This window comes from Dama dama, chromosome 23, assembly GCF_033118175.1.
Source record: "Dama dama isolate Ldn47 chromosome 23, ASM3311817v1, whole genome shotgun sequence".
NCBI classification, from domain to species: domain Eukaryota; kingdom Metazoa; phylum Chordata; class Mammalia; order Artiodactyla; family Cervidae; genus Dama; species Dama dama.
In genome coordinates, this window is record NC_083703.1 from 39985846 (window position 1) to 40013251 (window position 27406).

General features: G+C 42.0%; 1 protein-coding gene across 3 annotated transcripts; it reads left to right on the plus strand.

Moving 5' to 3' along the window:
* Positions 1-27264, plus strand: NAA20 (N-alpha-acetyltransferase 20, NatB catalytic subunit). 3 transcript variants are annotated; one of them, XM_061126458.1, is made up of 6 exons: positions 1-89; positions 14053-14077; positions 21922-22012; positions 22658-22793; positions 26124-26269; positions 26742-27264. In XM_061126458.1, exons 1-6 carry the CDS (start codon positions 16-18, stop codon positions 26825-26827), a joined length of 558 nt encoding a protein of 185 aa, XP_060982441.1. In that variant the 5' UTR covers positions 1-15; the 3' UTR covers positions 26828-27264. The 3 variants fall into 3 exon arrangements, with proteins under 3 accessions (XP_060982441.1, XP_060982442.1, XP_060982443.1); XM_061126459.1 differs by lacking the exon at positions 1-89 and adding an exon at positions 8545-8676; XM_061126460.1 differs by lacking the exons at positions 1-89; positions 26124-26269 and adding an exon at positions 8545-8676.
* Positions 27265-27406: the final 142 nt, after the last annotated feature.

Here is a 27406-nt window from a genome sequence, read left to right on the forward strand (position 1 = left end):
GGCTTTAAAACCCCGATGGCCAAGCTGTCCAGACCATCACAATCTCTGCACGCGGGATCCAGGCAGCAACTTTTACTGAAGTTTCCAAGGTGAGTCCACTGGGGCTGAGAAATACCAGGCTAGAGCAAGACACAGGTCTTAGGGGAGACACGTGCCTGGGAGAGGTAAGACCTTGTCTACAGCCCCAAACACCTAATCAAGCACAAGTTCTTGGTCTCATCTGTCTGATTTCAGCAAAAGACCATAAGATAATGTGCTCATAACATGGCACTGTTCCATGCAAATAGGAAGCAAGCCACATAAGTGATTTTCAGTATTCTAGTAGCCACATTAAAGAGAGAAGAAAATTACAAATGGGTGAAATCAATAGCAATATATTGCAGTATTACTAATAATTTATTTGATTTTAGTAATTATTATATTTAACCCATGATATCCCAAATATAATAGTTCAACAATTAATCTAAAATCTTAGATATATTTTACATTAATTTTTTTGTATTGTCTTCAAAATCTTGTGTGTACTGGGCATATATGTCACATCTTGTTAGCCAGATGTCAAATGTTTAGGAGCCAAAATTGGTTCATGGCTACAATATTGGAAAGCGCAGTTCTACCAAATTCACTAGCAACGATTTAAGAAGCTGAAGAATGTAGCTACAGCATATAAAATAAAATCACATCCAGAGCATCTATCCACAAAACACGCAAACATGCACACTGTCAAACAGGCACTTCTTACCAGCCGAGGAACTGACAGCGTCTTCCTCTTAACTCCTCTGGGAGCCATTCGGCACTGAATTAATCCATGTGAAGTCTTAGTACCCAGTTCTCCACCAGCACATTGAATATTGTTACTATTATCATGAGATAATCAACTCTGAAAATTTTCCACTGCCACTGGTTATTTCTGCTTCCTCATCTGTGTTACTATCTGCTGGCAATTTTTCTTATGAAAAAAAGAAAGGCAGTAACAGGTAACAAAGGCTTAACATTTGTATATGTGTGTGTGTGTGTGTGTGTGTGTATACACCAGGGCTTCCTGGTGGCTCAGATGGTAAAGAATCCACTTTCAATGCAGGAGACCCAGGAGACATGGGTTCAATCCCTGGGTTGGGAAGATCCCTGGAGGAGGAAATGGCAACCCACTCCAGTATTCTTGCCTGGAGAATCTCCATGGACAGAGGAGGCCGGCGGGCTACAGTCCAGGGGGTCGCAAAGAGTCAGACACGACTGAGCAACTAAGCACAGCATACACACACACACACACACACACACACACACACACACACACACACACACACACACACACACACAGAGTGTTCATGTTCTCAGGTGGCACAGGCGTAAAGAATCTGCCTACAGTACAAGAGACACAAGAGATGCGGGTTCAATTCCTGAGTCAGGAAGATTCCCCGGAGGAAGAAATGGTAACCAACTCCAGTAATCTTCTCTGGGAAATCCCATGGACACAGTAACCTGATGGGCTCCAGTCCATGGGGTCACAGAGAGTTGGATATGACTGAGCACTGAGCACTGGTATGTGGGATGCCCAGTGTGGGGGAATTAAAGTGGATGCCTTCCCTTAGCCTTGTTGTTTATGATGGAGGTGATGATGGCAGTGATGGCAGATACACGTGTGAACTGGAAGGATTTTCCCAGCGTTCCCTCCTGGCTAAGAGCATCAGCGGGGCTCATGGCCAGTGGTGACTATTGCCAAGAGGAGGCAAAGAGAGGAAGGGAGATTGCAGGGGCAGCCAGAGAGACCTCCCAGGAGGAAGCGGGTCTGCCCCTGAGGTTGCCTGCAGCAGCGCTTCCCAGAAAGGAATGACATATGGATAAGTACAACTACTGTCAGTGACTATTTCCATAGCTTTTCCTCTTTTAATTGTATTTTTATATTCACTTATTCATTTAGATATTTATATATGCGTGTCTATTATTTAACTGGATTACTCTGAAATACATTAGGCTTTTGAAAGAAGAATCAGGTGTCATTTGATGTGATTTTCCTTATCTCTAGTGTCCTTGCTTCCTACTTGCTGCCAATTCTACAGATGAAGAGAGTGGACTCAGATTGTAGTGTTAGTCAATTTTATCTTTTTTGCTCTCTGTTTCTCTAGTCTATTGATATACGATCACAAGCAGAACAGAAATGCATCAACAGTGAAACGAAAGAATGAAAAATTGCAAAGAACAAGAAACTGCCCAAGTCTCTTTAAGCAATTAAAAATAAACACACATGAACTTGCTAGGACATTGGAAAGCATCTGCTTTTTATAAGCACATGGAAATACCATACTTGGCAGAGTGCAGAATCTCATTTCACAGAGAGTTGAAGTTTTTGCTGCAGAAAATGCAATCGAAGTATCAAGCCCAGCATCTCCTAGGTGCTGGTCAGTCTCAGGCCCCTCCCAGACCTACTGAAACCGAACACACATTTTAGCAAAATTCCAGATGACCAAATGCATGTTACAATTTGAGAAGTATTAGTTCAAGGCATATTTGAATTGAGGACATTTGCGCAGCTGATATGATTAAACAGACGTAGGCTGCTGCTGTTACAAGTCTGGAGGAAAGGGCTGGTGTGTGTGCTCAACTGGTCAGTCATGTCCGACTCTTTGCGACCCCACGGACTGAAGCCCACCTGGCTCCTCCATCCATGGGATTCTCCAGGCAAGAATACTGGTGTGGGTTACCATTTCTTACTCCATGGGATCTTCCCAGTTCAGGGAGTGAACCCTAATCTCATGCATTGGCAGGCATATTTTTTTTTATCACTGTGCCACCTGGAAAGCCTTGTTAAAAAACTCTGGAGGAAAGGAGCTGGTGATGCTTACGGGGAAAAAAAAAAAAGGCATAACCTCACTTCACATCAACTGCATGATCACAAAAGGTTTAAAAGGCAGATGTCAGGAAATGAGTATTACCCTCTTGCTTATTTATATGTTCTCTTGCTTTTATAGGGAAAAAAAAAAAAAACACCTGAAAGGTAGGGGGAAAGACAAATTCAATAATTTTGCCCAGCATCGTCTTTTACCTCCGACTATGTGAGGGCATCCAACCAGTCCATCCTAAAGGAGATCAGTCCTGGGCGTTCATTGGAAGGACTGATGCTGAACCTGAAACTCCAATACTTTGGCCACCTCATGCGAAGAGTTGACTCATTGAAAAAGACCCGGATGCTGGGAGGGATTGGGGGCAGGAGGAGAAGGGGACGACAGAGGATGAGATGGCTGGATGGCATCACCGACTCGACAGGCATGAGTTTGAGTAAACTCCGGGAGTTGGTGATGGACAGGGAGGCCTGGCGTGCTGCGATTCATGGGGTCGCAAAGAGTCGGACACGACTGAGCAACTGAACTGAACCGAACTGATGTGAGGGCAAACAGAAGCTGAGTCAGCAGGTTCTTTCTGTCTGGGCCAGCTGCTGTCACTTGTGTGCACGTGTGTGTGTGTGCGCGCACGTGTGTGTGCAGGGACATCATCATGTACTCTGGATAATCAGTCACGCTGTCTGCACGTGATGTTGGAAGTTTATGGGCTTTTTCATTTTCTGAAAGGACAGCCAACTTTCTTTTAAAGGCATTTCATTCTCTGAGAATCTGTTACCAACAGGGCCATTTTACTCATCAGTTTTGAAACACAGGGAAGACAGATGTAATTAAAATCTATTTGGTGATTAACAAGTGAATTGTGTAAAACATCAAATAATTGCAGCTGTATAAGGAAGCGGTGGTTCCAGTCCCCTCCCCCAATCCCAGGGGCTGGAGTTGAGGGGCCAGAAGGGAATTGGGGGAAGAGTTTTATGGGGGCTGCCTTGTAAATAAACCTTTGTGACAAATCTCCATCTCCCAGCATTTGGTTTGCTTCATATAGAGGAAATGAACCTGCCTCTGTAACAGACCTAGCAGATTGCACACCTATTTTTTTAAGCTCTTTTTTTAAAAGATTTATTTTTGGCTGTGCTGGTTCTCCATTTCTGCGCCAGCTTTTCTCTAGCTGTGGTGAGCAGGGGCTACTCTTCATTTCTATATGCAGGCTTCTCATTGCAGTGGCTTCTCCTGGCAAAGCACAGGCACTCAGGCTTCAGTAGTTGGGCTCACTACCTGTGCCCCCCCAGGCTCAAAAGCACAGGCTCAGTAGTTGTGGCTCACGGTCTTAGTTGCACTGTGGCATGTGGGATCTTCCTGGATCAGGAGTTGAACCCATGTCTCCTGCATAGGAGCCAGATTAGTTACCACTGAGCCCCCAGGGAAGCCCTCAGCATCTTTTCCTTTTTTTAAAATCTCTGTTTATGCTAGTTCTCTTTTTCTGTTTTATTGTTTTTGGGGTTACAGGCTCTACTGAAATGTTCCGTGGCTTTTGGCTAGCTATTCATAATTAAATGGAAAGCATCACAAAGCTTGTTGGGAGCTGCAGATACCGGGCAGAGTTTGTGAACTGGTGACCCTCCCAGCGACCATGTCACAACCTGGTCATTTCATTGGAGGGATGAAAAATGTGAATAGCGGTGGGACTTTTCCTTTTGGGTCAGGCAACTTCCCCAGGAAAAGTTCTCCAGTATCCTACTGGAGGTTGCAGGGTGGGATTAAGTCTTGCCAGCACTCTGGGACCTCCAGAGGGCAGGGTCAGGATGCCTGCTCTTACTTAGCCCTGTCTCACCCTCACCCTGTGCTGTCTGTGTGCTGAGAACTCAGGAACGCAGCTCCTGTGACTCTCTGGGGATATAACTGCATCCCTCTCCCTGCAGGCGTCCCAGCCTTGTCCAAATCCTGGGCCTCAGCAGATTCTGCACTGGGAATCCACTGCCTGCCCCAGGCTTTTTGTCTAGCAGTTGCTAAACTCTCAGCTTGTCTCCGATTGCTCTATGAGTTTACCAGCTTCCATAACTGTGCTGCCCGTTATCCCTGGCTGTTGTCTCCTCCTCCATTCTCTTCGTTCTTATGGATTTGGTGCAGTGGGTGCTCAGTCGCTCTGTTGTGTCCAACTCTTTGTGACCCCATGGACTCCTCTGCCCATGGGATTGGACAAGAATACTGGAGTGGATGTCCATTTCCTCCTCCAGGGGATCTTCCCAGACCTAGAGATGGAACCCACATATCCATCGTCTCCAGCATTGTGGGTGGATTCTTTACCCCTGAGCCACCAGAGAAGCCCCTCATATGGATTTCTGTCTTTTAAAAGTTTATTTTTTTTTTTTTAAGCTCTTTTCTTCTCATTTTAAGTGAGGTGCTGGTAGGGAGCCCATGTGTACTGCTCACCTTGTTTTATTGAAACCCGTTGTCAGCTTTTCATATGAATGGACAGTGCTTTTGTACAAGCTAGTTAGCAAAACTAAAAGTAATTGATTCCATGGAGGGCTGGAGTGAAAGCATCTATCCAACCCAGTTATTTTATAAAAAAAAAAAAAGAAATGTTTCATCTGAAGGCAACTACCAAGCAGTTTCATTGTCAAGCATATTGCTGAGGATTTCTCAAAATACATATTTCCTGGGCACTTTGTCTTTTCCACGTGATCTGAAGGAAAAAAAAAAAAGCAACAGCGGCTGAAACACCAGGCTGTTTGCTTGTTTAATGTCAGTGGAACGTTGCCATGGTGGATGAGAGCCTGGGTCAGCACTATTTACAGAAGAGCACGTGGTGTTTCATCTCAATGAGCAGGAAGATGTTTTGTGATAAAATGTGGTAAAAACTTGTTTTTTTCCCAACTAAGCAAAGACAGGATGTACACAGTGTGAAATGATCAATGAGAAGTTCTGAGTCATCTGTAACAGGAAAATGTGCAGCCAGGACAGGAATGGTGTTTTTCTGCAGGTTAAAAATAAGATTGGATGCACTGAAACGGAAAGCCATAATAGCACATCCTAGAAGTCTAAGTCAATGTGGGGCACCAAGGCATGTGACGTACTTTGTACTTTTTAAATAGAGTTACTGTGATGGTGGGGACAACGATGTAATGATGCAAACCATGACAATTCTCTTGGACAGCAAGGAGATCCAACCAGTCTATCCTAAAGGAAATAAGTCTATCCTGAATATTCATTGGAAGGACTGGTGCTGAAGCTGAAACTCCAATACTTTGACTGCCTGATGCGAAGAACTGACTCATTTGAAAAGATCCTGATGCTGGGAAAGATTGAAGGTGGGAGGAGAAGGGGACGACAGAGGATGAGATGGTTGGATGATATCACTGACTTAATGGACATGAGGTTGAGTAAGCTCCAGGAGATGGTGATGGATAGGGAAGCTTGGCGTGCTGCAATCCATGGGGTCACAAAGAGTTGGACACGACTGAGCGACTGAACTGAACTAAGTATTTGTGCACAGGATTTTGTGTATACATACATTTTCACTTCTCTGGGATGAATGCCCAGGAGTGCAACTGCTGGGCTAAATAGTAATTGCATATTTATTGGGTTGGTCCTTTTGGGTTTTTCATAACATCTTACAGGAGAACCCGAACAAAGTTTTTGGCCAACTCAGTAGTTTTTAAAGAAACTACCAAACTTTTCCAGAGAGGCCGTCTCCGGTATGTGGGAGTGATTCAACTTTGACTATTGTGTGTGTGTGTGTTTTTGTAAATTTGTGTTAAACTGCTGAAATTGTCAAAGATATAGTTGGTTTAAAATGTATGCACTTTTAAGAATATTTTCTTTCTGGAAGTGTCCTGACTAATCCCACTCCAGTACAAAAACTAAGTCACCCACAAAAGGGAAAACAGAAATCCTGCTGGCCTTACTCTTTTCCCCCAGAAACTTTCAACACTGGAAAACAACGGAATAATGTTGTTTACAACGTTTCTTGGCGGGGAGAGAACATGGGAATCCATGAATATCCAGCCAATATTCTAATCAGGCGTCTCACAGGCTAAGGAGGTCTGGGAAGAGAGGACCAGCCACACAGGGCCCTGGAAAACAAAGCAAAGAGGGAAAAGGAAATACTATAATGAAACCCAGCCAAGCCATAAATGAATCAAAATGAAGAATGGAATGAGGAAATTGTAACAAAAAGTGGCAGAGAGCATGCTATTCACTCAATTACAGACTGAAGAAATCAAGCAACTGGGAGATGCATAGATGTTTTACACAGCTGTATATATGAAAGTTTGGAAATATAACAATGTTACAAGCAACATAATCAGGAGACTAGGGCAGGAGGGACAAAGACCATGACAAAGATCATTATATCTTTCATTACAAAGAGACAGTAGTGCCCTAAATGGAAGCTTATAATAAAAAATACTTCTCAATGATTTTCATTAAGATGTTGAAAACATATTTACTATATATGATGTGTGTGTGTGCTAAGTCGCTTCAGCCATGTCCAACTCTTTGTAACCCCATGGACTGTGGCCTGCCAGGCTTCTCTGTTTATGGAATTTTCCAAGCAAGAATACTAGAGTAGGTTGCCATTTCCTCCTCCAGGGGATCTTCCCATATATGATGTAATATAAAACGTATCTTAAGTGTAAAGGAGATCTTTGGGTACTCTTATTTCTTTGGTGTTCAGTAATCTATTTAGTTTTAATTCAGTTCATTTGGAAATTACCAAAAAAAAAAAAAAAAAGACTCTGCTTTCTGCCAGCTATGCACATCCAGGTTAACCCTGTAAGTTGCAGGAAATGGACAGTAATGAAAAGGATCCCTGTCCACAGAAACACAAACGCATGGTACATGGCCAGGAGATACAGTAAATAGACCAGCTGTACATCTATTTATAAACACATTTCAGTTTTCCTGATTGCCTTCTGTGGTTTAAATTCTCCTTTTAACCCATGGAAACATCTTAGTGGTGCTTTCATAATGAATGAATTAAAATGTTTTTTTATGTGTGCATTTTATGTTTGTATGAGAATCACAATTTTATCTTTTTAAAAAGGCTACTTGAAAACTTAGCATGGTTGGAACAATTTGGGTATATCAATTCACTTTTTATTCATACATTTTATGAAATCTAAATACAGGGCAAGAATTGCCTGTGACAATTTAGGTCCTGAGTTGAAATATGCTGCAAATATAGAATACACACTGGATTTCTAAGGCTTAGTATCATTAAAAAAAAAAAAAAAAGAAGAAAAAACATTCTATTAGAATTTTTAAAACTTGATTACATGTGAAACAATACTGTTTATATACTGGGTAAAATAATAATGCCATTAATTCCACCTTTCTCTTATGTTGTGAAATATGTTAGAAAATTTGCAGTCGCATGCACGGCTGGCATCACAAAGACAGGCCGCTCTGGACCATGAGTTCTCCCATTCCTCTCGGCTTCCTTCCTCACATGCCAGGGGGCACAAAGTGATCCCGAGCTCTGCTTTTCTGCCTTGGGTTCCTACCCCCTGGCAGCGTCTTGTTTCGTTCTCAGGGAGGCGGGGTGGCTCCCAGTGAAGATCCTCGGAAAACCCCAGACTTTACAGGCGTTCCCGGATGCGGCCTCCAGAGGGCGCAAAGTCGCGACCGGCGTTGCCGAGCAACTAGTGGCCCGGAAGTAGTTCTCTGCACCGCCCCCTCCCTCCCCCCGCCCCGCCCCGCCCCGCCCCAGGGCATTCGCGTCAGACAACTTCCGGCGGGGCGAGTGAGGTGGTTCCGCGAGCCGGTCCCGCGGCAGCGGCTACGCGATGACCACGCTCCGGGCCTTTACGTGCGACGACCTGTTTCGCTTCAACAACATGTGAGTGAGGCCCGCTCGGGCCCGGCGGCGGCCGGCGCGCCCCAGGGGCCGCGCGGGGAGGGAGCCGGGCGGGACGTCTGGACGGCCCCGCTGACCTTGGCCGGGTGGCTGTGTCCCCGCAGCCCCGGCCGCAGTGCGGGCGCCTTTCGGGGCCTGGGGGGACGCCGGGCGAGGGTCGGGGGGCGCCGGGCCGAGCTCTCCTCCGCTTCCTGCCGGCGTCCCCCCACTGCGCGGCAGCCGAGGCCCGGCGGCGGCGTGGTTACCTTGTATCCGCGCGGGGTAACACTAGCCGCCGCCGGGCGCGGCGCCTTTGCGCGCCTCGTTACTGTAGCTGCGCGTCCCGGCAGGGGTACCACTTGTTGCTGCGGGATGCGGAGAGAGGTCGGAGGGCGGTCCTCGGGGTGCCCGGTCCTTCGTCCGGCTTAAGTCAGGCTCTGTGACTTGCAGGTTTCATTGTTTGTTTTTTTTTCCCTAAGTTTTATTATGAAAATTTATGAGCGCTTAAAAGCTTGATAGAATTTTACCGTGAACACTTGTAGGCTACCAGCTGGCCTCCCGCTTTTTTACCATTTCACTCTTTTGGCTTCATCCCATTTCCGTCCATCTTATCCACCCACCTCCCCAATCCCTGACCCACTTTTAAAGATCCCGAGGCAATTATTTGGAAACTTCAAGGACCAGGTAGTAGAGGTTCAAGTGTCAGGAGGATGGAAAGAACCTGAGCAGAGCTCACTAGAAACGTTCACAGAGGGGCTGAGGCTCAGAAGAAGGGCAAGTGTTGACAGTGGTGAGGAAGGAGGTGCTGGAGGAGAAAGCCATTGCCCTGGGGGGTGGCGGACACTTGTGCGGGGGAGTGACTGTAGGATCGGGTTTCTGTACCTGCGGGGTCAGAGCAACTGGTGAGGCTGGACTTGTGCCCCGTTGCTGGGGGCGGAGGTGGTTTCTGGGGGCCTCTCTCAGTCGGAGCAGAGTAACTGAGGCCACTGCTTTCAGTTTCACTGTACCTGGCCCCGGAGTAACTCCTTAGTAGCTAGAGTAGTAGTAGTATTAGTCGCTTAGTCATGTAGACTCATGGCGACCCCATGGACTGTGGCCTGTCGGGCTCCTCTGTCCATGGGATTCTCCAGGCAAGAGTACTGGAGTGGGTGGCCTATCCCTTCTCCAGGGGATCTTCCCGACCCAGGGATCAACCGGCTCTCTTGCATTGTAGGCAGATTGTTTACCATCTGAGCTACAGGGAAGATCAGAGTAACCCCTTTGCTCCTCACACCTCTGTGAAGTAGTTGCTCTTCTCATTCCCAGTTTTTGGCATGAGTCAGCATAGGATTCCAGAGCTCAGAGGAATGGCCCAGGTGGAAGAGCCCTGCGTGGGAGTGGGCAGAGCACTGAGACTCCCTAAGGAGACTGGCCCCAGGCTGGTGGTTCTTAAGAGAAATCACTGAGCACTCTTTTGCAAATACTCATTCCTGGCTGCCCAGGACCCCTAAGCCCTGCGCTGCAGGGCCGTGTGTCTCGGGGTGACTGGAGAAGGTGTACCCGGCAGGTGAGCCATTTAGGAGGTCTTGGCAGTGGCCCAGAGATGATGACTTGATGAAGGCTTGGGTTTCAGAAGCACAGACCTGGGAAGTGACATTGTGCTTTGACACTTCAAGAATGGATGAGGCAAAGCCGCCTAGAAAGTCAGTTTTAACCGAAGACTGAGGAAGGGTCAACACTTTCATATGAAAATGAATAGAACAGAAGGAAAATAAGCGTGACCATTTATGTACAACAAAACATCATCCTGTCCTGTTAACAGGCAGACAATCAACACATATTTGTTTAATCTCCACACTGTGTAAGTCACCATGCCTTTGTATAACAAAAAAGGTATATATTCAAAATTACCATTAATTAAAGATTAATTATGAGGACTTGCCTGGTGTCTCAGTGGTGAGAAGTCCGCCTGCCAATGCAGGAGATGCCAGTTCGATCCCTGAGCTGGGAAGATCCCCTGGAGAAGGTAATGGCCACCACTCCAGTACTCTTGCCTGGAGAATCCCATGGATAGGGGAGACTGGTGGGTTACAGCCCATGGGGTCACAAAGAGTTGAACACGCCTTAGTGACTAAACTTAGCAAAAAGTCGGACACGACTGAGCGACTTTCACTCACTCACTCACTCACTCACCCACCCACCCACCCACTCACTCACCCACCAGAGGTTCTAGTCCTTTACATTTTGGTTTTATCCTGGGGATCCGCAACTACTGCCGACGTTTTTGTTTGTAGGATGGGGAGGAAGGGAGGACTGATTTGCATGGTTACTGTCCCACTACTCATGTAGGACATTTGGGCTCCCTTATTTCAAATGTATTAATTTCCCTGGTAGCTCAGACAGTAAAGCATCTGCCTGCAATTCGGGAGACCTGGGTTTGATCCCTGGGTTGGGAACATCCCCGGAGAAGGAAATGGCAACCCTCTCCAGTACTCTTGCCTGGAAAATGCCATGAATGGAGGAGCCTGATAGACTGCAGTCCATGGGGTCGCAAACAGTCAGACATGACTGAGCAACTTCACTATCACTTTAGCAACTAGACAACAACAATTTGATTTCAGAGTCATCTAACTTGTTAAGGCCTCTTCAGTCTATGCCAGTGGGGGACTCCTCTCCCTCCTCACTTCCTTCTGTTTCTCACCTTGATTAGGGCGCTTCTGTCAAGAACACGGAGAAGCACAGGGGTAGGATGTCGCAGTAGTAACTGAAAGAAGCAACGGATGTAGAAACATTGCCATTAACAGCAAATATTTTATCCTTGGGAAAATATTTTATGCCTGCCAGTGCTGAAGAGACAGTAGTGAACAAGACAAAACATGTTATCTTTATGGAATTTACAGTTTATTTGTTGAAATTGTCCACACCACACAGCTTGTCATTCCTGCTTCCCCAAGTCCAGGGATTGAACTCAGACCCTCGGCAGTGAAAACCAAAGTCATTGAAAACTGAAGTCGCTGTACATAACCATTGCATTGGACTGCCAGGGAATTCCCAGAATTTACATTTTAAAGGGGAAAGTAAGATAGAACTTAGTGTTCAGTAAACAAAGAAAAATGAGAGCAGGAAAGGGAAATAGGAAGTACATGTGGATTCGACTTAGGGTGAGGTGTTTCAGGGAAGGTGTCACTGCAGAAAGATGGGGGTAGGGGGAGTGGGTAGGTTTTGGGGGCATGGGTGGTATGGGCAGAGTAGTATGGGCACTGGTTCCTGTTTCAGACATGCAGTGGGGGAGGCGGAGGCGGCCGCCAGCGTGGCCCAAGCAGCAAGTGGGAGTGTGAGGACACCAGGTCGGAGTCAGAGGGCTCGACCTTGGAGAGGCCGGCGCTGGACATGGGCTTCTCTGCAGAGGGTGCTCAGACCCCCAGGTAGAGAAGTCATGCAGGCATCTGGGCATGGGAGTCTCAAGTTTAGGTCTGGGCTAAAAATAAAAGCTTGGGGGTCAACACTGCATGGATGGTGTTAAACCGAGATGGCTCGATGACTTCACTGATGAGTACGGACAGGAGAAAAGGCTCCAGGATGGCTCCTGGGGCATCGCGTGGTGAAGGAGACACAGTGGCCCAGTGAAGCAGGAGGAAACCCTGCTGCTGGGTCTGGAGGCTGAGAGGACAGCATGTCGGGGACGGAGCTGTGGACTGTGTCACGTGTTCTTACGGCCTAGGGTGCAGCACGTTTGTCCGTTTCTCTCGGGACCGGCTGCTGGGTCCTGAGAGGCGGTGGACCTGCTGACCTGCACTCCGGGCCTGGGCCCAGTGCCGCAGGCAGAGAGCAGGTGGGGTGGCTGCTGGAACCTTGGTGGAGCTGCTTATTACAGTTATGTTTTCTTCCTGAAGTCAGAAGCAGCTGAGCTGGAAGAGGGAGCATTGAGGAGACAGGAGAGGGTATAAAGTAGTCTTGAGAAGGGCAGAGAGTGAGTCCTATACTGAATTAGAGCAGTCATTCTCTAGGTGTGGGCAGGGGCACTTCAAGATTGCTTGAGGGGGTTCTGCAGGGTCAGAGCCATTTTCATGATAAAACTAAGATTTTTTTGTTTTTTAAAAGCCTTTTGGCCATGCCGTGCAGCATGTGGGATCTTAATTCCCCAACCAGGGATTGAGCCCTGGCCCCCTGCATTATCAGCACAGTCTTAACCATTGGACCACCAGGGAAGTCCAGGTTTTTGTTTCTTATTGCTTTTTTTAACTCTCATTCTTTCACTAGTGCACAAGTGGAGTCTTCCAGATGTGTGATCATCTAACAGAAAGCATAGCAGACACAGAAATGAGAAATCAGCTGTTTTCTATTAAGCCAGACATTAAAAAGATACGTAAAATTGTTCAAATAATGTCACTAAATTTTCTTTTGTCTTTGAAAATAGTGACTTTTGGTTTAAAAAAGTCATTCACATTAATATTTAACTGATTTTTAAAAAATGAACAAATGGGAAAAGTCTTGGGATCTTCAGTAAGTTTTGAGTATAAAGGGGTGCTAAGATTTGCTGGTCTCCAGAAATGCACTGTTACTGTTGCTATTGCTAAAGGTCCCGAAGAAGAGCTTGACTGCATGCGTGAGAAGAGTTGAGGGTGCTGTTTTGGGGTCCGCCAGGATTGTGCTTCCACTGACTGAATAGGAAAGTGAGGGGCAGAGCTCTCTGTGGAGGGAGGCAGGTGTGGAAATGCTGATTTGGGAGTGTTGTGGTCAGACACACTGGTGAGGCAGGTGCTCAGCAGCTCCAGAGCCAGGTAAGGAGTATTCCTCTGAGAGCAAAATTAAAAGTATGAGAATGGGGGCAGTGGGGAGCAGAAGCCCCAGGAGTGAGAGAGCTCACGTTTAGAGGGTGGGAGGAGGGAGGGATGGCCCTGGCACATGCTACAAGGCTGGTGTAGCCCTGTCTGTGATTGACACCCCAGGTTGGTCACCAGTTCCACTTACAGTTTACTGTTAGTTAGAAAATGGAAAATTGTAGGGAATTCCCTGGTAATCCAGTGGTTGACGTAGTGCTCCCAGTGCATTAGGGCATGGGTTCAATCCCGGGTTGCAGAACTAACATTCTACAAGCCACGGTGAGGCATGGCCCAAAGAAAAAGAAGATGGAATGTTTTGATGATGTATTAACTGTAAAGTAATTTGTAAAGAAACAGTTAAATGAAAATGTACGGGTGTCTTTATAGTGACTGTAATGATGGCTTAATATGGTCATTAGGTAGGTTAAACCATTTTTCTTAGTTGAAAAGTTGGTTTAAAGTTGTGAATTTAACATGTTCTGTTTTCCCTGTGCATGTTATTTTTAGTTGTAATTGGCCTATTTAAACTGATTTTGTAAACACTGCTTACTGTTGACATTTCTCTTGTTTCTTTTAGTAACTTGGATCCACTTACAGAAACTGTATCCTTTTTTAAAAAGTTTAAATAAAGGCTTCTAAGAATAAGGAAAGTAGAGAAAAGAAAAAAAAACAGACTTGAATACTGAAAATGTTTAAGACTTGGAGGTCAGGAAACATCATAAACAACATTGAAGGCAATTAAGAATAAAAGAAACTAAAAACTGGGAACAAGAGTTATCTTACATCTGCTGACAAGCTAATATAATGACCTCATAAATCAAGAACAGTACAATCCCTGCCCTCCCTGCCCCTCAGTAGTAAGCATAGCTGTGAGCAGCAGAAAGCTGTGATTTCAGCAGGAGGGGCTGTTTCTGTCTGATAAGAACAAAGCCTCAAGAGGATGATCAGTGCCAGGCAATTCCATGATGTCCTAGACTCCGGGCTCTGCCCTGGGACCACTCTCTCATCCGGGGGACCCTGGCTTCCAGAGTCTACGGCATCTCATCTGCATTCCTGGCAGGAGCGTCGATCAGCAGAGGGGAAGCCAAGGGGACCACTGGGAGGTGTGACGCAGCCCTTTGCCCGACCAGCACCTGCCTCGAGACACACCTATCTAGAACAGTCTGGGATGAGCCTGGGGTTTACATTCAGGCTGGCTGCTAAAGGGGAAAAAAAATGATTTTAGGTAACAATTAGCAGTATCTGTCATGGTCCCCAATGGAAACATGGGCAAGGATGTGTGAAGTTAGGGTCCTCTGACCTGAATAGATAACTCCTACATTCTCAACAGCTTGAAGCACAGAGTTGGATTTCTGGGTTATGTGCCATGTCCACTGGGGTAAGAGGGTAGTATTAATTGATCGTTTAACCAAGAGGGCATATAGGAGGCTATGAAAATTTCAACAGTTCAGTCTCACCAATTAAAAGACATGATAATTAAAACCAAAATGAAGTAACATGTTTTATCTATCAAACTATCAAGGATTTCAAGCAGTGATGAAGCTCAGGGCTGATGGAGGTGAGGTGAGGGGAGTATTCTCATAAATTGCTAGTGACAGAGCAATTTATGAGAATGTTCAAAAGCTAGTCTTTTGAAGGTACTTTACTCATGAATACCTGCTAATTCAGTTTCCTGGAACCTGAAAATAACAATAGAGGCATTTATGTCAGGGGTGGGCACGCTAACATGCATGGGCCTGTTTTTGTAAGTAATGCTTTACTGGGGAATGATTTACACACTGTGCTCTAGTCCTGGACTTTCACAGTTTTTTTTTTTAGTTGAAATATAGCTGACTTACAGTGTAGTGTTTTTTTATGGTTAAGAATGTATAACAAGCTAGAACTAGAAGGACTTTTATTAATTTGGTAAAGGTTTTATATTTTAAAACTTTGAGCAAGCATTATATACTTGAGTGAGAAATTAAGATACATTCCCTTCAAGATAGGGCATAAGATAAGAATGCCTACTGTCACTACTACCCTTTAACATAGTTCTAGAGGAACTGACCAAACTTCCAGAAGGAAGGAAAAAGTATAAGGATGAGAAAGTTAGAAATAAAACTGTCATCATTTATAATTGATAGTACAATCATCAGTCTAGAAAAATGAACAACCTGTTAAGAAGAACATTCACCAATGTTAGAACCAAGATCAAGTTTTGAAAAATCAGTAGCATGTGTACACCTAGTACAAATCAAGAATAGAAATCAAGCAGTAGAAATCAAGAACATGTGGGTGTGTGTGTGCATGTGTGTGTACTTTTTTTTTGTAGTAAAAACTTTATTAAGACTTTGAAGTCAAAAAGTAAAACTCTGGTTAAAATTTTCTGAACCTTTAGGTCAGTTCAGCACAAGAAATATATATTAATAACAATCCTTCCTGTTTTGTGACCTTTTAAAAAATGTGAGTATAATTGATATACAATATTGCATTAGTTTTAGGTATAGAGCAGAGTGATTAGTTATATATAAAAAACCATTGTTTTATCAGATTCTTCTCCCATGTAGGTTATCTCAGAATACTGAGTTGAGGTCCATGTGCTGTACAGTAGGCTCTTATTGGTTATTTACACACACACATGTTTTATATATAGTAGTGTGTATGTTAATTCCTGACTCCTGATTTATCTTCTCACCACATGTTTTCCTTTTGGTAACCATAAGTTTGTTTTTGATATCTATAAGTCTGTTTTATAAGTAAGTTTCTTTGTATTAGTTTTTAAATTAGATTCCACATAAAAGTGATAGCATATGATACTTGTCTTTATCTCACTTCACTTAGTATGATAATCTCTGGGTCCATCCAGGTCGCTGCAGATGGCATTATTTCATTTTTTTATGGCTGAGTAATATTCTATTGTATGTGTTTACCACATCTTCTTTATCCATTCATCTGTCAGTGGACATTTAGGTTGCTTCCATATCTTGGCTATTATAAACAGTGCTGCAGTGAACATTGGGATGCATGTATCTTTTGGAGTTACAGTTTCCTCCTGATACATACAGAGGAGTGGGACTGCTTGATCATATGGTAGTTCTATTTTTAGTTTTTTAAGGAACCTCCATACTGTTCTCCCTACCAGTTTATATTCCCTAAGAAGGGTCCCTTTTCTCCACACCCTCTGCAGCATTTTATTGTTGTATCCTTTTTGAAGATGGCCATTCTGACCACTGTGAGGTGATACCTCAGTGTAGTTTTGATTTGCTTTTCTCTGATAATTAGGGATATTGAGCATCTATTTCATGTGCTTTTTAGCCACTGGTATGCCTTCTTTGGAGAAATTCTATTTATATCTGCCCATTTTTTGGTTGGGTTGTTTCTTTGATACAAAGTTGCATGAGCTGTTATGTATATTTTGGAAATTAACCACCTCAGTCACTTCATTTGCAGATAGTCCCCCCCCGCCCCCCGTTCTGTGGATTGTCTTTTCATTTTTTTTTTTTTTTTTTTTATGGTTTCCTTTGCTATCCAAAAGCTTTTAAGTTTAATTAGGTCCCATTTATTTTGATTACTCTAAAGGATACTGACATGACTATGTAAAAAAACATTTTACCTGTGTTTTCTTCTAAGAGTTTTATAGTATCTTATCTTACATTTAGGTCTTTGATCCATTTTGAGTTTATTTTTGTGTATAATGTTAGAGAATGTTCTGATTTCATTCTTTTACATGTAGATGTCCAGTTTCCCCAGCACCACTTACTGAGGAGACACTTTTCTCCATGGTGTGGTGTGTGTGTGTGTGTGTGTGCGCGAGTGCCAGTACCATGCTGTTTTGATGACGGCAGCTTTGTAGTATAGTCTGAAGTCAGGGGGCCTGATTCCTCCAGCTCTGTTTATTGTTCTTAGGATTGCTTTGGGTCTTTCAGGTCTTTTATGTTTACATACAAAAAAAAAACTTGTTCTGTGAAAAATGCCATTGCTAATTTGATAGGGGTTGCAATTGAACCTGATTGCCTTGGGTAGTATAGTCATTTTGACAATATTGATTCTTCCAATCCAAGAGCTTGGTGTATCTTTCCATCTGTCTGTCATTGATTTCTTTCATCAGCATCTTAAAGTTTTCAGAGTCCAGGTCTTTTGTCCCCTATGTAGGCTTATACCCAGGTTTTTTGTTTGTTTGTTTGTTTTTGATGTGAATGGTAAATGGCATTGTTTCCTGAATTTCTCTTTCTGATCTTTCATCATTAGTGTATGGAATGTAAGAGATTTCTGTCTATTTTGTATCCTGCAGTTTTACCAGAGTCACTGACAATCTCTAGTAGTTTTCTGGTAGCATCTTCAGGATTTTCTGTGTGTAGTATCATGTCATCTGTAGTGACAGTTTTACTTGTTTTTGAATTTAGATTCCTTTTCTTTCTTTTTCTTCTCTGCTGTGGCTAGGACTTCAAAACTATGTCGAATAAAAGTGGTGATCGTGGACATTCTTGCCTTGTTCCTGATCTCAGAGAGAATGCTTTTGGCTTTTCACCATTAAGAATGATGTTAGCTGTGGGTTTATCCTATATGGCCTTAGGTTTAGGTTCAGTTCAGTTCAGTCGCTCAGTCGTGTCTGACTCTTTGTAACCCCATGAATCGCAGCACGCCAGGCCTCCCTGTCCATCACAAACTCCCGGAGTTTACTCAAACTCATGCCCATCGAGTCGGGTGATGCCATCCAGCCATCTCATTCTCTGTTATCCCCTTCTCCTCCTGCCCCCAATCCCTCCCAGCATCAGGGTCTTTTCCAATGAGTCAACTCTTCGCATGAGGTGGCCAAAATATTGGACTTTCAGCAAGTTCCCTCTATGCCAACTTTCTGGACAGTTTTTATCATAAATTGGTGTCAGATTTCGTGAAAAGCATTTTCTGCTTCTACTGAGATGATCCTGTGGTTTTTCTTCAGTTTGTTAATGTGCTGTATCACATTGATTGATTTGAAGCTCTTAAAGAATCTTTGCATCCCTGGGATAAATCTACTTGATCATGGTGTATGATCCTTTTAATGTATTGTTAGGTTTGGTTTACTAATACTTTGTTGAGGAATTTTTGTGTCTGTTCATCAGTGATGTTGGCCTGTATTTTTTTGTGGTATCTTTGATTTTGATATCAGGGTGATAGTGGCCTCATAGAATGAGCTTGGAAGTATTCCTTTTTCTGCGATTTTTGGGAAGGTTTCAGATGGATAGGTGTTAACGCTTTAGATGTTTGATAGAATTCACCTGTGAAGCCATTTGGTCCTGGATTTTTGTTTGTTGGACATTTTAAAGTCACTGTTTCAATTTAAGTACTTGTGATTGGTCTGTTCATATTTTCAGTTTCTTCAGTCTTGGAAGATTGTATCTTTCTAAGAATTTGTCCATTTTATTAGCATATAGTTGCTTTGTAGTTTTTTATGATCCTTTGTATTTCTGTGGTGTCAGTTGTAACTTCTTTTTCATTTCTAATTTATTTGAGCTTTCTATTTTCTTGATGAGTTTGGGCTAAAGGTTTATCTATTTTATTGTCTCAAATAACTAGCTTTTAGTTTCATTGATCTTTTCATTTATTTCTTTTCTGATCTTTATGATTTCTTTCCTTCTACTAACTTTGAGGTTTTGTTTTTCTTTAGTTGCTTTGTTTACTTGATATTTTTCTTGTTTTCTGAGGTAAGACTATATTGCTATAAACTTCTCTTTTAAAACTGCTTTTGATACGTTCCATAGGTTTTGGCAGAGAAGGCAATGGCACCCCACTGCAGTACTCTTTCCTAGAAAATCCCAGGAACAGAGCAGCCTAGTAGGCTGCTGTCCACGGGGTCACTGAGAGTTGGACACAACTGAGCGACTTCACTTTCAAGCATTGGAGGAGGAAATGGCAACCCACTTTGGTGTTCTTGCCTGGAGAATCCCAGGGACAGGGGAGCCTGGTGGGCTGCTGTCTGTGGGGTCGCACAGAGTCGGACATGACTGAAGTGACTTAGCAGCAGCGGCAGCATAGGTTTTGGACTGCCATGTTCTTACAATCATTTGTTTCTAGGTATTTGATTTCTTCTTTGATTTCTTTAGTGATCCATTGGTTGTTTAGTAAATATTTTTCAGCCTTCATGTGTTTGTATTTTTTATTTTTTTTGTATTTGGTTTCTTATCTCATAGTGTTGTGGTAAGAAAAGATGCTTGATTTCAACTTTCTTAAATTTACCAAGGTTTGATTTGTGGCCCAGTATGTGATCTATCCTGGAGAATGTTCCATGTGCACTTGAGAAGAAAGTGTATTCTGCTTTGGGATGGAATGTTCTATATCAGTTAAATTCATCTAGTATAATGTGTTATTTCAGGCCTGTGTTTCCTCATTGGTTTTGTCTCTGTCCATTGATGAAAGTGGCTTGTTAAAGTCACCCACTATCATTGTGTTTTGTTGATTTCTCTTTCTCTGTTATCATTTGCAGGATATAGTGAGGTGCTTCTATGTTGGGTGCATGTATACGTCTTTTTGGATTGATCCCTTGATCATTATGTCTCTTGTAACAGTCTTTAAAGTCCATTTTGTCTGATACGAGTATTGCGACTCTAGCTTTCTTTTTTCATTTGCATGTAATACCTTTTTCCTGTCCCCTCACTTTCAGTCTGTGTGTGTCCCTAGATTGGAAGTGGGTCTCTGGAGACAGCATATATATGGGTCTTGTTTTGTATCCATTCAGCAAGTCTGTGTCTTTTGAGCATTTAATCCATTTACATTTAAGGTAATTATTGACACATTCTTTCTGCCACTTTCTTGTTTTGGGTTTGTTTTTGTAGGTATTTCCTTCCCTTCCTTTTTTGTTCTCTTGTGGTTTGATGTCTCTGTTTAGTGTTGTGTTTGGATTGCTTTTTGTGTGTGTGTCTTAATTGTAGATTTTTGGTTTGTGGTTTACATGAGGTTTTGATACAGTAGTCTGTCTGTATACATACAGGATTGTTTTAAGTTGCTGGTCTCAATTTCGGATGCATTTCCAATACTGTTGGTTTTGATACTCTGTCTGTGTGTGGAGGATCTCCTACCTTTACCTCTTTTGCCTGTGCTTGTGAGCTTTCCCATTCATGCTTTTCTTGATGCTAATAGCCTTTTCCACACAGGGAAGTTCCTTTAGGATTTATTGTGGCTTTCACAGTAGTTGCAACAGAGACCATATGGGTCACACAGACTTGGAATATTTACTGTCTGGCTCTTTATAGGAAATGTTTGTTTGCCCCTTAGTTATGTCAGTGGAATACTAACAGCAGTAAAAATCAACTATAGCAGGTGACAGTAGGGCTGAATATCAGAAACAAAGTTCAGTGAAAAAAGCAAAACCAAAAAAAACTCAATTTTCATTTGTATTGAAAAGATTATGATCTATTAAAGACCCCTGATTAAAAAAGTGAAAGGATTTTGAAGAATTTTGAATGACAGAAAAATTTTCACTGGATAATAGGCAAAGTATTACAATGCGAATCAGCCTATAGGGTATGCTTCCCATTATACGTAAAGTTTTTAGCAAAAGTCCCATAAACTGGGTGACGTGCCTGCCAGGGCGTCATGGTCCATAAGCTAGTGCCTGGGGCTCCTTCAGTAGCCAGAGAAGAGACGCTTATGGTGTCAGTGGCTGGGTGGCAGAAAGACTTTTGCTTTCATGTTAATGGTGATGTTTTAAGAGACAGAATAAAGGCTGTCCTTCAGAGGAGAGTTTGAAGAATTTACAAAAAGATTTTCCAGAAAGTTAAAAAAAAGGCTGATGGTGTCCCTTAATACAACTGCATCTCCAAATTAATACTGAGAAGTATAGAAATGAGTACAACTCAGCAGGACAGCAGGGCTGAAGAGCTAAGTAATGAGCAGAGTACTCAGGCATTCACTTTTACAGTAGGTTTTTATTTTCTGCATTACTAGAAATGCAGAATTTGAATCAGTGGACTGAACAAGCTGGGTTTGTTAAGTAGCCTTTGGAAGTAAATTAAAGTTATTTTCACTGTCCCATGCCTGAAGCTAACGAACGCACTAGTCATTCATTTCCTAGTGCCGAAAGGGAGAAGCAAACATAGTGAGGTTGCACTGTGTGCCCAGCACCAGGGGGAGAGGGCAGGTGGCGCCCACACTGTGAGGGGACAGTAAACAGGAATGTCAGGTGATGGGGAAGTGCTGTCCCGGGAAGGGGTGCTAGACATAGTGTGAGCAGCGGGGAGACAGGCTGCAGAACTTGGGGGTTCTGGTTCTCCACTCTTGGATGGTATGTCTCCGTTCACATCTGAGGTTACATATTCAGGCAGTTTTCTTAAAACTTAGTGCTAACCTAAACATTTCATGTAATGAACTGATTGCAGAAATCATACATATGGCTAGGGATAAAGGAACAATATGCTTTTTAAAGGAAACTTCACGTTTTGTGAAGAACTCTGACTGTCCTTACTTTGCATCCTCCTTAACGAGTCTCTAGTATGGGATTCCTTTTTACCTACAGTACCTCGCCCACTGGCCAGAGTACTTCATCGTCGCAGAGGCCCCTGGAGGAGAGTTAATGGGTTATAGTAAGTATAACACTACTAGTGCTTTTCTGGGTAAGCAGTTAAAGTAAAAAATAGTGTTTAACTCTTAGACTGATCACAGAACTGGAAATATAATCGTGATGCCTGTAATTTTATTTTCTTTTCAACTCTTGGACAGCTTACTGATCCCTCTGTCTTAGGTACTGTGCTAGGCCCAGGGGATACAGCAGTGACCCAAACAGAACTGGTCGTGTTACTGACACAAGTTTGAGCTGTAGATTGTCTGTTGTGTATACATACACACATACATACCCACACGAAATGTAGGTCATTTAAAAAACACATATCAGGTAAGAGCACTAGCAATTAGCTAGATGGCTTTAAGCAGCAGTCCCCAAACTTTGGCATCAGAGACCAGTTTCATGGCAGATCAATTTTCCGGTGGGGGTGAGGATGGCTTTTGGACAATTCAAGCACATTACATTTATTGTGCACTTTATTTCTATTATTATTATTACGTCAGCTCCACCTCAGATCATCAGGTCTTCAGAGGTTGGGGACCCCGGCTTTAAGTGTTACTTAAAAATCAGGGCTTGGTTGCTTCCTTTATGATAAAAGTGTACCACACAGTATTTCTCCACGTGTAGTTGCCGTGTTCAGTTACTGGATGTGGTCTTTCGTTGGCAGTCATGGGCAAAGCAGAAGGCTCAGTGGCGAGGGAAGAATGGCATGGGCACGTCACAGCTCTGTCTGTTGCCCCGGAATTTCGGCGCCTTGGTTTGGCTGCTAAACTTATGGAGTTACTAGAGGAAATTTCAGAAAGGTAGGAGCCTGTTTTTCAAATAATTCTTGAACTCTTTCTCTCTTGGTAAATGTTTATCAGTTGTTTCCTTCAGGTTGAAGGTTGTCATGATGCAGGTTCATAGGAATTTCATGTTCAGCCTCTAATAGTCCTTACAACAGTTCTTTCACACATTCATAGTGGTATTATTGTCCCTGTTTTGCCACTGAGGAAAATTAAAGCAGAGTGAATGACGTTCTGTAGACTCTTGAGCTGGGTAATTGGTGGAATCAGAATCTAGCCCTCAAGGTCTCTGTTACTGTTCTTGCCACTGTGGCAGATATATTCCCCAATTTTTTGTTAACATGCCCTTTGCATCTCAGTAATTCTTTCAGTAGTGTCCTAGGCTAAAGAAAAGTTTATAGTTCTAAGAGGTAAAACAAAGAAATATTTTCATTTCATTTTTAGTCACTGTGGTTATCTCCTAATGAGATGTGCCTGCTGGGCATCACATGGCTTCTCAAACTGTGGAATCTGATTCTGCAAATCCACCTGCACTCTTGTTTCACATTGATTTTCATGTGGTCTTGGGGCTTTATGACAAAAATTGCTAATAGCCTGGCTTCATAAAGACACTGTGTCACCAAAAGAAATATAATGTGATGTGTATTTGTGAACTATACAAAGCCAGTAGTTTGCCCGTGTTCAACATGTAAGGCTTGGCCTGTGTTTTCCCAAAATGTTTGAAATATTCTTCAGCACCTGCATGAGTTTGGATCACCTGGCAGCACAGTCTGAACAGCCAACATTGTGGCTTTTTTTTTTAAAGACCTGTTTTATATATCAGACACTTGTTAATGTGTTACTTTTATTAAATCCATTAAAGTGGAGCGTTTTACAGAAGTAACCCATGGCCTCAAAAGTCGACTTGAAGCAAGTCGAGGGCAAGAGGGAACTTGAGTTCATTCTTGTTTAAGCTGTAAAAGAAGTCTAGTCCTTAAGAATTTTAAAATTTCTGTCATTAAAAAGCCCCAGACTACATGAAAATCAATATAAAACAAGAATGCAGGTGGTTCTGCAGAATCAGATTCTCCTAGACTGAACAGGGAAGAGGAGAAAATTTTTAGGAAGATTGTAGTTTACAGACAAGAATTAATAGCATGCACGTCTTATTGAAAACGTTATCTGACATTATTATTATAGTGGACAGGGAGTTTGGACATGTGTTCTAATAGCCATGACCTTACACATAAAATTAATAGGACAGACTATCTTTTAGAGTAGAAAATTACTACTCTCCTTTCCCTTCCAGTTCCTAAACCTTCATTACAGTAGTTACTAAGATTTAAGTGGCCTGTATTTGTACAGGAGTGTGTGTGTACCTATATGTATACATATATATACATGTATATATTAAATAATGTACACTAAAAATAGAAACTTATTATTTTTAAGTTTTTAAGTTTTCATTTTTATAATTATAAAAATTATAAAATTTTATAATTTTAAGTTTTATAATTTTTAAGTTTTATTTCCAAAAAAAAAAAATTGGCTAATAAAAATCAAAAGAAAAGCTAAAGTGGCAAACAAAAAGCATGAAATGAGGTGGTGGTCATGAATCCCAATATAATTAGGTAAGTACAACAGTGAATGTTAAGGAACTAATAACTCCAGTTTAAAGACAAAGATATTATGCCAAGTGAAATAGGCCAGTCACAGAAAGACAAACACTACATGATACCACTCAGAGAGACCTAAGGTAGTTAGATTCATAACGAGTAGAATGGTGGGGAGAGGGGGAATGGGAAGTTATTACATTTACAATTTACCAATAGGGTGAACCTCACATTTAGTGTTCTTACGACAGATTAAAAAAATGCTGCAGTCAGAGCTGTACTCTATTTACAGGAAATACATGTAAAGATACAGAAAGATTAAAAGTAAAGAAAATTTCTAAACTGGGCTTCTCTGGTGGCTCAGCTGGTAAAGAATCTCCTACAATGTGGGAGACCTGGGTTTGATCCCTGGGTTGGATAGATTGCAACCCCATGGATTATACAGTCCATGGAATTCTCCAGGCAAAGAGTCTGACACGACTGAGTGATTTATGCTCATTTCACTTTTTAAATTATGCAAATTCTAAAGCAAATAAAAACTGAAAAGCAATTAAGGGTGTAGTTAAGTCACATTATAGTTATTACTAGAATAAAAAACGGTCACTCCATATTGGTAAGAGTCAATCAAAAGTTACATACCCAGTGACAAAGTAAAAATGCAACAACTGACTAAACTACAGGAAGAAATAGGTCATCATAATTAGAGGTATGAACAGGCCTATTCCTAATTAGAACAATCAGAAATTGATTTAATTGTATAAAACAGGGGTCAACGAACTTTTCCTGGGCCACCAGAAAGGGTTCACAAGGCCACCTGAGGTCTCTGTTGCACATTATAATTGATGTATTCTGTAACGTTCATCCTTTTAAAATGTAGTTTAGTGGGTTTCATGTTTTCATTGTATAAATGTCACCATACTCCATAAAACTTTTTGAAGACAACATAGGCAAAACATTAAAATATATTTCTAAATATTTAGAGTTGTCCCTCCAAAATTGTTTAAAAAAAAAAGATTCTTAGCTTGAAAATGACTAAATGACTTAAGTTCAATCTTACACACAAAAAGAGAACTTATTTTTTAAGGCTAAGATAATCTTAACAAAAACTGGACAAGCGGTACAAGAAAGAACATCTCATTACAGATGCAGAAGTCCTAGAAAAACTTAGCAATGGACCTAAGAATGTATTCTAGCAATTAATAGACTGAAGAACATTTTTTTATCTCAGTAAATGTAGAAAATGCTTTGATAAAATACAGTATTCCCTCTTGATTAAGCAATCTAGGATTCAGAAAGGGAAAACTTTAACCAACAAAAAATATTTACTGAAAACCTATAGTAAATATTAGAGGTGATGCATGGAGTGCTTCTCTTAGTAATTACTGGAAATCCTTGACCATACAGTGTAGCAATTAAAAAAAAAAAAGGTATGAGGACTGAGAGGAAACTGTTACTTGGACAGATAAGACTGTACACATAAAAAACCTGTAAGAATCTAGTTTGTTGGATATAAAGTGAGTCTAAATTCAGCTGCGTTTCTATACAAACAGTAACATTAAGAGGATGAGATCTGCATTGGCATCCGTCCACTAAGCCTTTGGGAAAAATCTAACAAAAGCTGTGTAAGACCTCTCTGAAGTTCATACAACTTTATCTGGAGACAGTAAATATGACCTATGTAAATGAAGAGAGAAACTATTCATACCAGTATTGTTTTCTAGGACTTCTCCCATTCTGATTTTTTTTTTAATTACAGAAAGGGTGGATTTTTTGTTGATCTCTTTGTAAGAGTGTCTAACCAAGTTGCTGTCAACATGTACAAGCAGCTGGGCTACAGTGTGTACAGGACAGTCATAGAGTACTATTCGGCGAGCAATGGGGAGCCCGACGAGGACGCTTACGGTGAGTCCCTGCTGGGGCAGCGTCCCAGAGGAAGGGACGTTTACATGTATCCTATAGACCAAAATACTCGGCTCTTTTATTACACTTCAAAAAAAATCATATTTAAATTTGAGCTATAGTATTTAAATCTCCTGTAAGCTACCTTCATGAACCTACTACTAAATTACATTAACTAACCAATGGTTAATTACCATCAATTGTTTTGCTGTTACAGACATGTTACTAAGACTTTGTCAAAAGAACATGTGTAGGAAGAGCTAAATCCCACTAGGGTTCAATTAGTGTTTCGTGTATTCCTGCTTGGGAGTCTCACTTATAAATACATTTCTCTTAGAATCTGGTAAAAGTGGGAGAGTAGGGGACAAAACCGCATATGGTTTTGGTGTTTTTTTAAACACCTGTACACTTTAAATCTGATACAAAATCATACTCTGACATTTGGGTACTTACATTAAACTTTGCTTCTTAACAGATATGAGGAAAGCGCTATCCAGGGACACTGAGAAGAAGTCCATCATACCATTACCTCATCCTGTGAGGCCAGAAGACATTGAATAACCATGAGCAGTGGTTCTTAGGCTGATGATGCTCCAGATAGAATTATGGACAATATTTTTTCATTAGATGACCTTGGAGCTCTATTAGGAGAGAAGGGGATTGTTTAGCTCTTAAAGACTTCAAGAAAATACAGGTTATCAACTTATTTTAAGTCATCTTGTTTCCTGTTAGCAATATCATACCTTCTAAAGCTGTTCACTGTAATAAAATCCAACCAAAAAAGGCAGCTAGGTGAGAAGGAAACCTTCCACTGTCATGACTAATAACACACTGTTCACGGTGTGCCAGGGAAAACGATTGCTCTAGTCTCCCCCTAAATTCTGTGCCTGAGAACCACTGCTGCATATACAGTTTTATTTTGTATTGGACTTAAGCTTTAAAAGCATATATGAAATGTATAAATCTAAGATGTATAATAAAATGCACTGTTGACTCTATGAGTGTTTTCTGGAAGTTTGATGGTCATTTGTAAACCTAAAGTTAGCAGGATTGAGAAAGGTCATCACTTAGGGTTTGTTTGTCACATTTTTCATTTACATCCAAAGCATTGTTTAAATGCTTCCGTGACAGCCCCTGCCT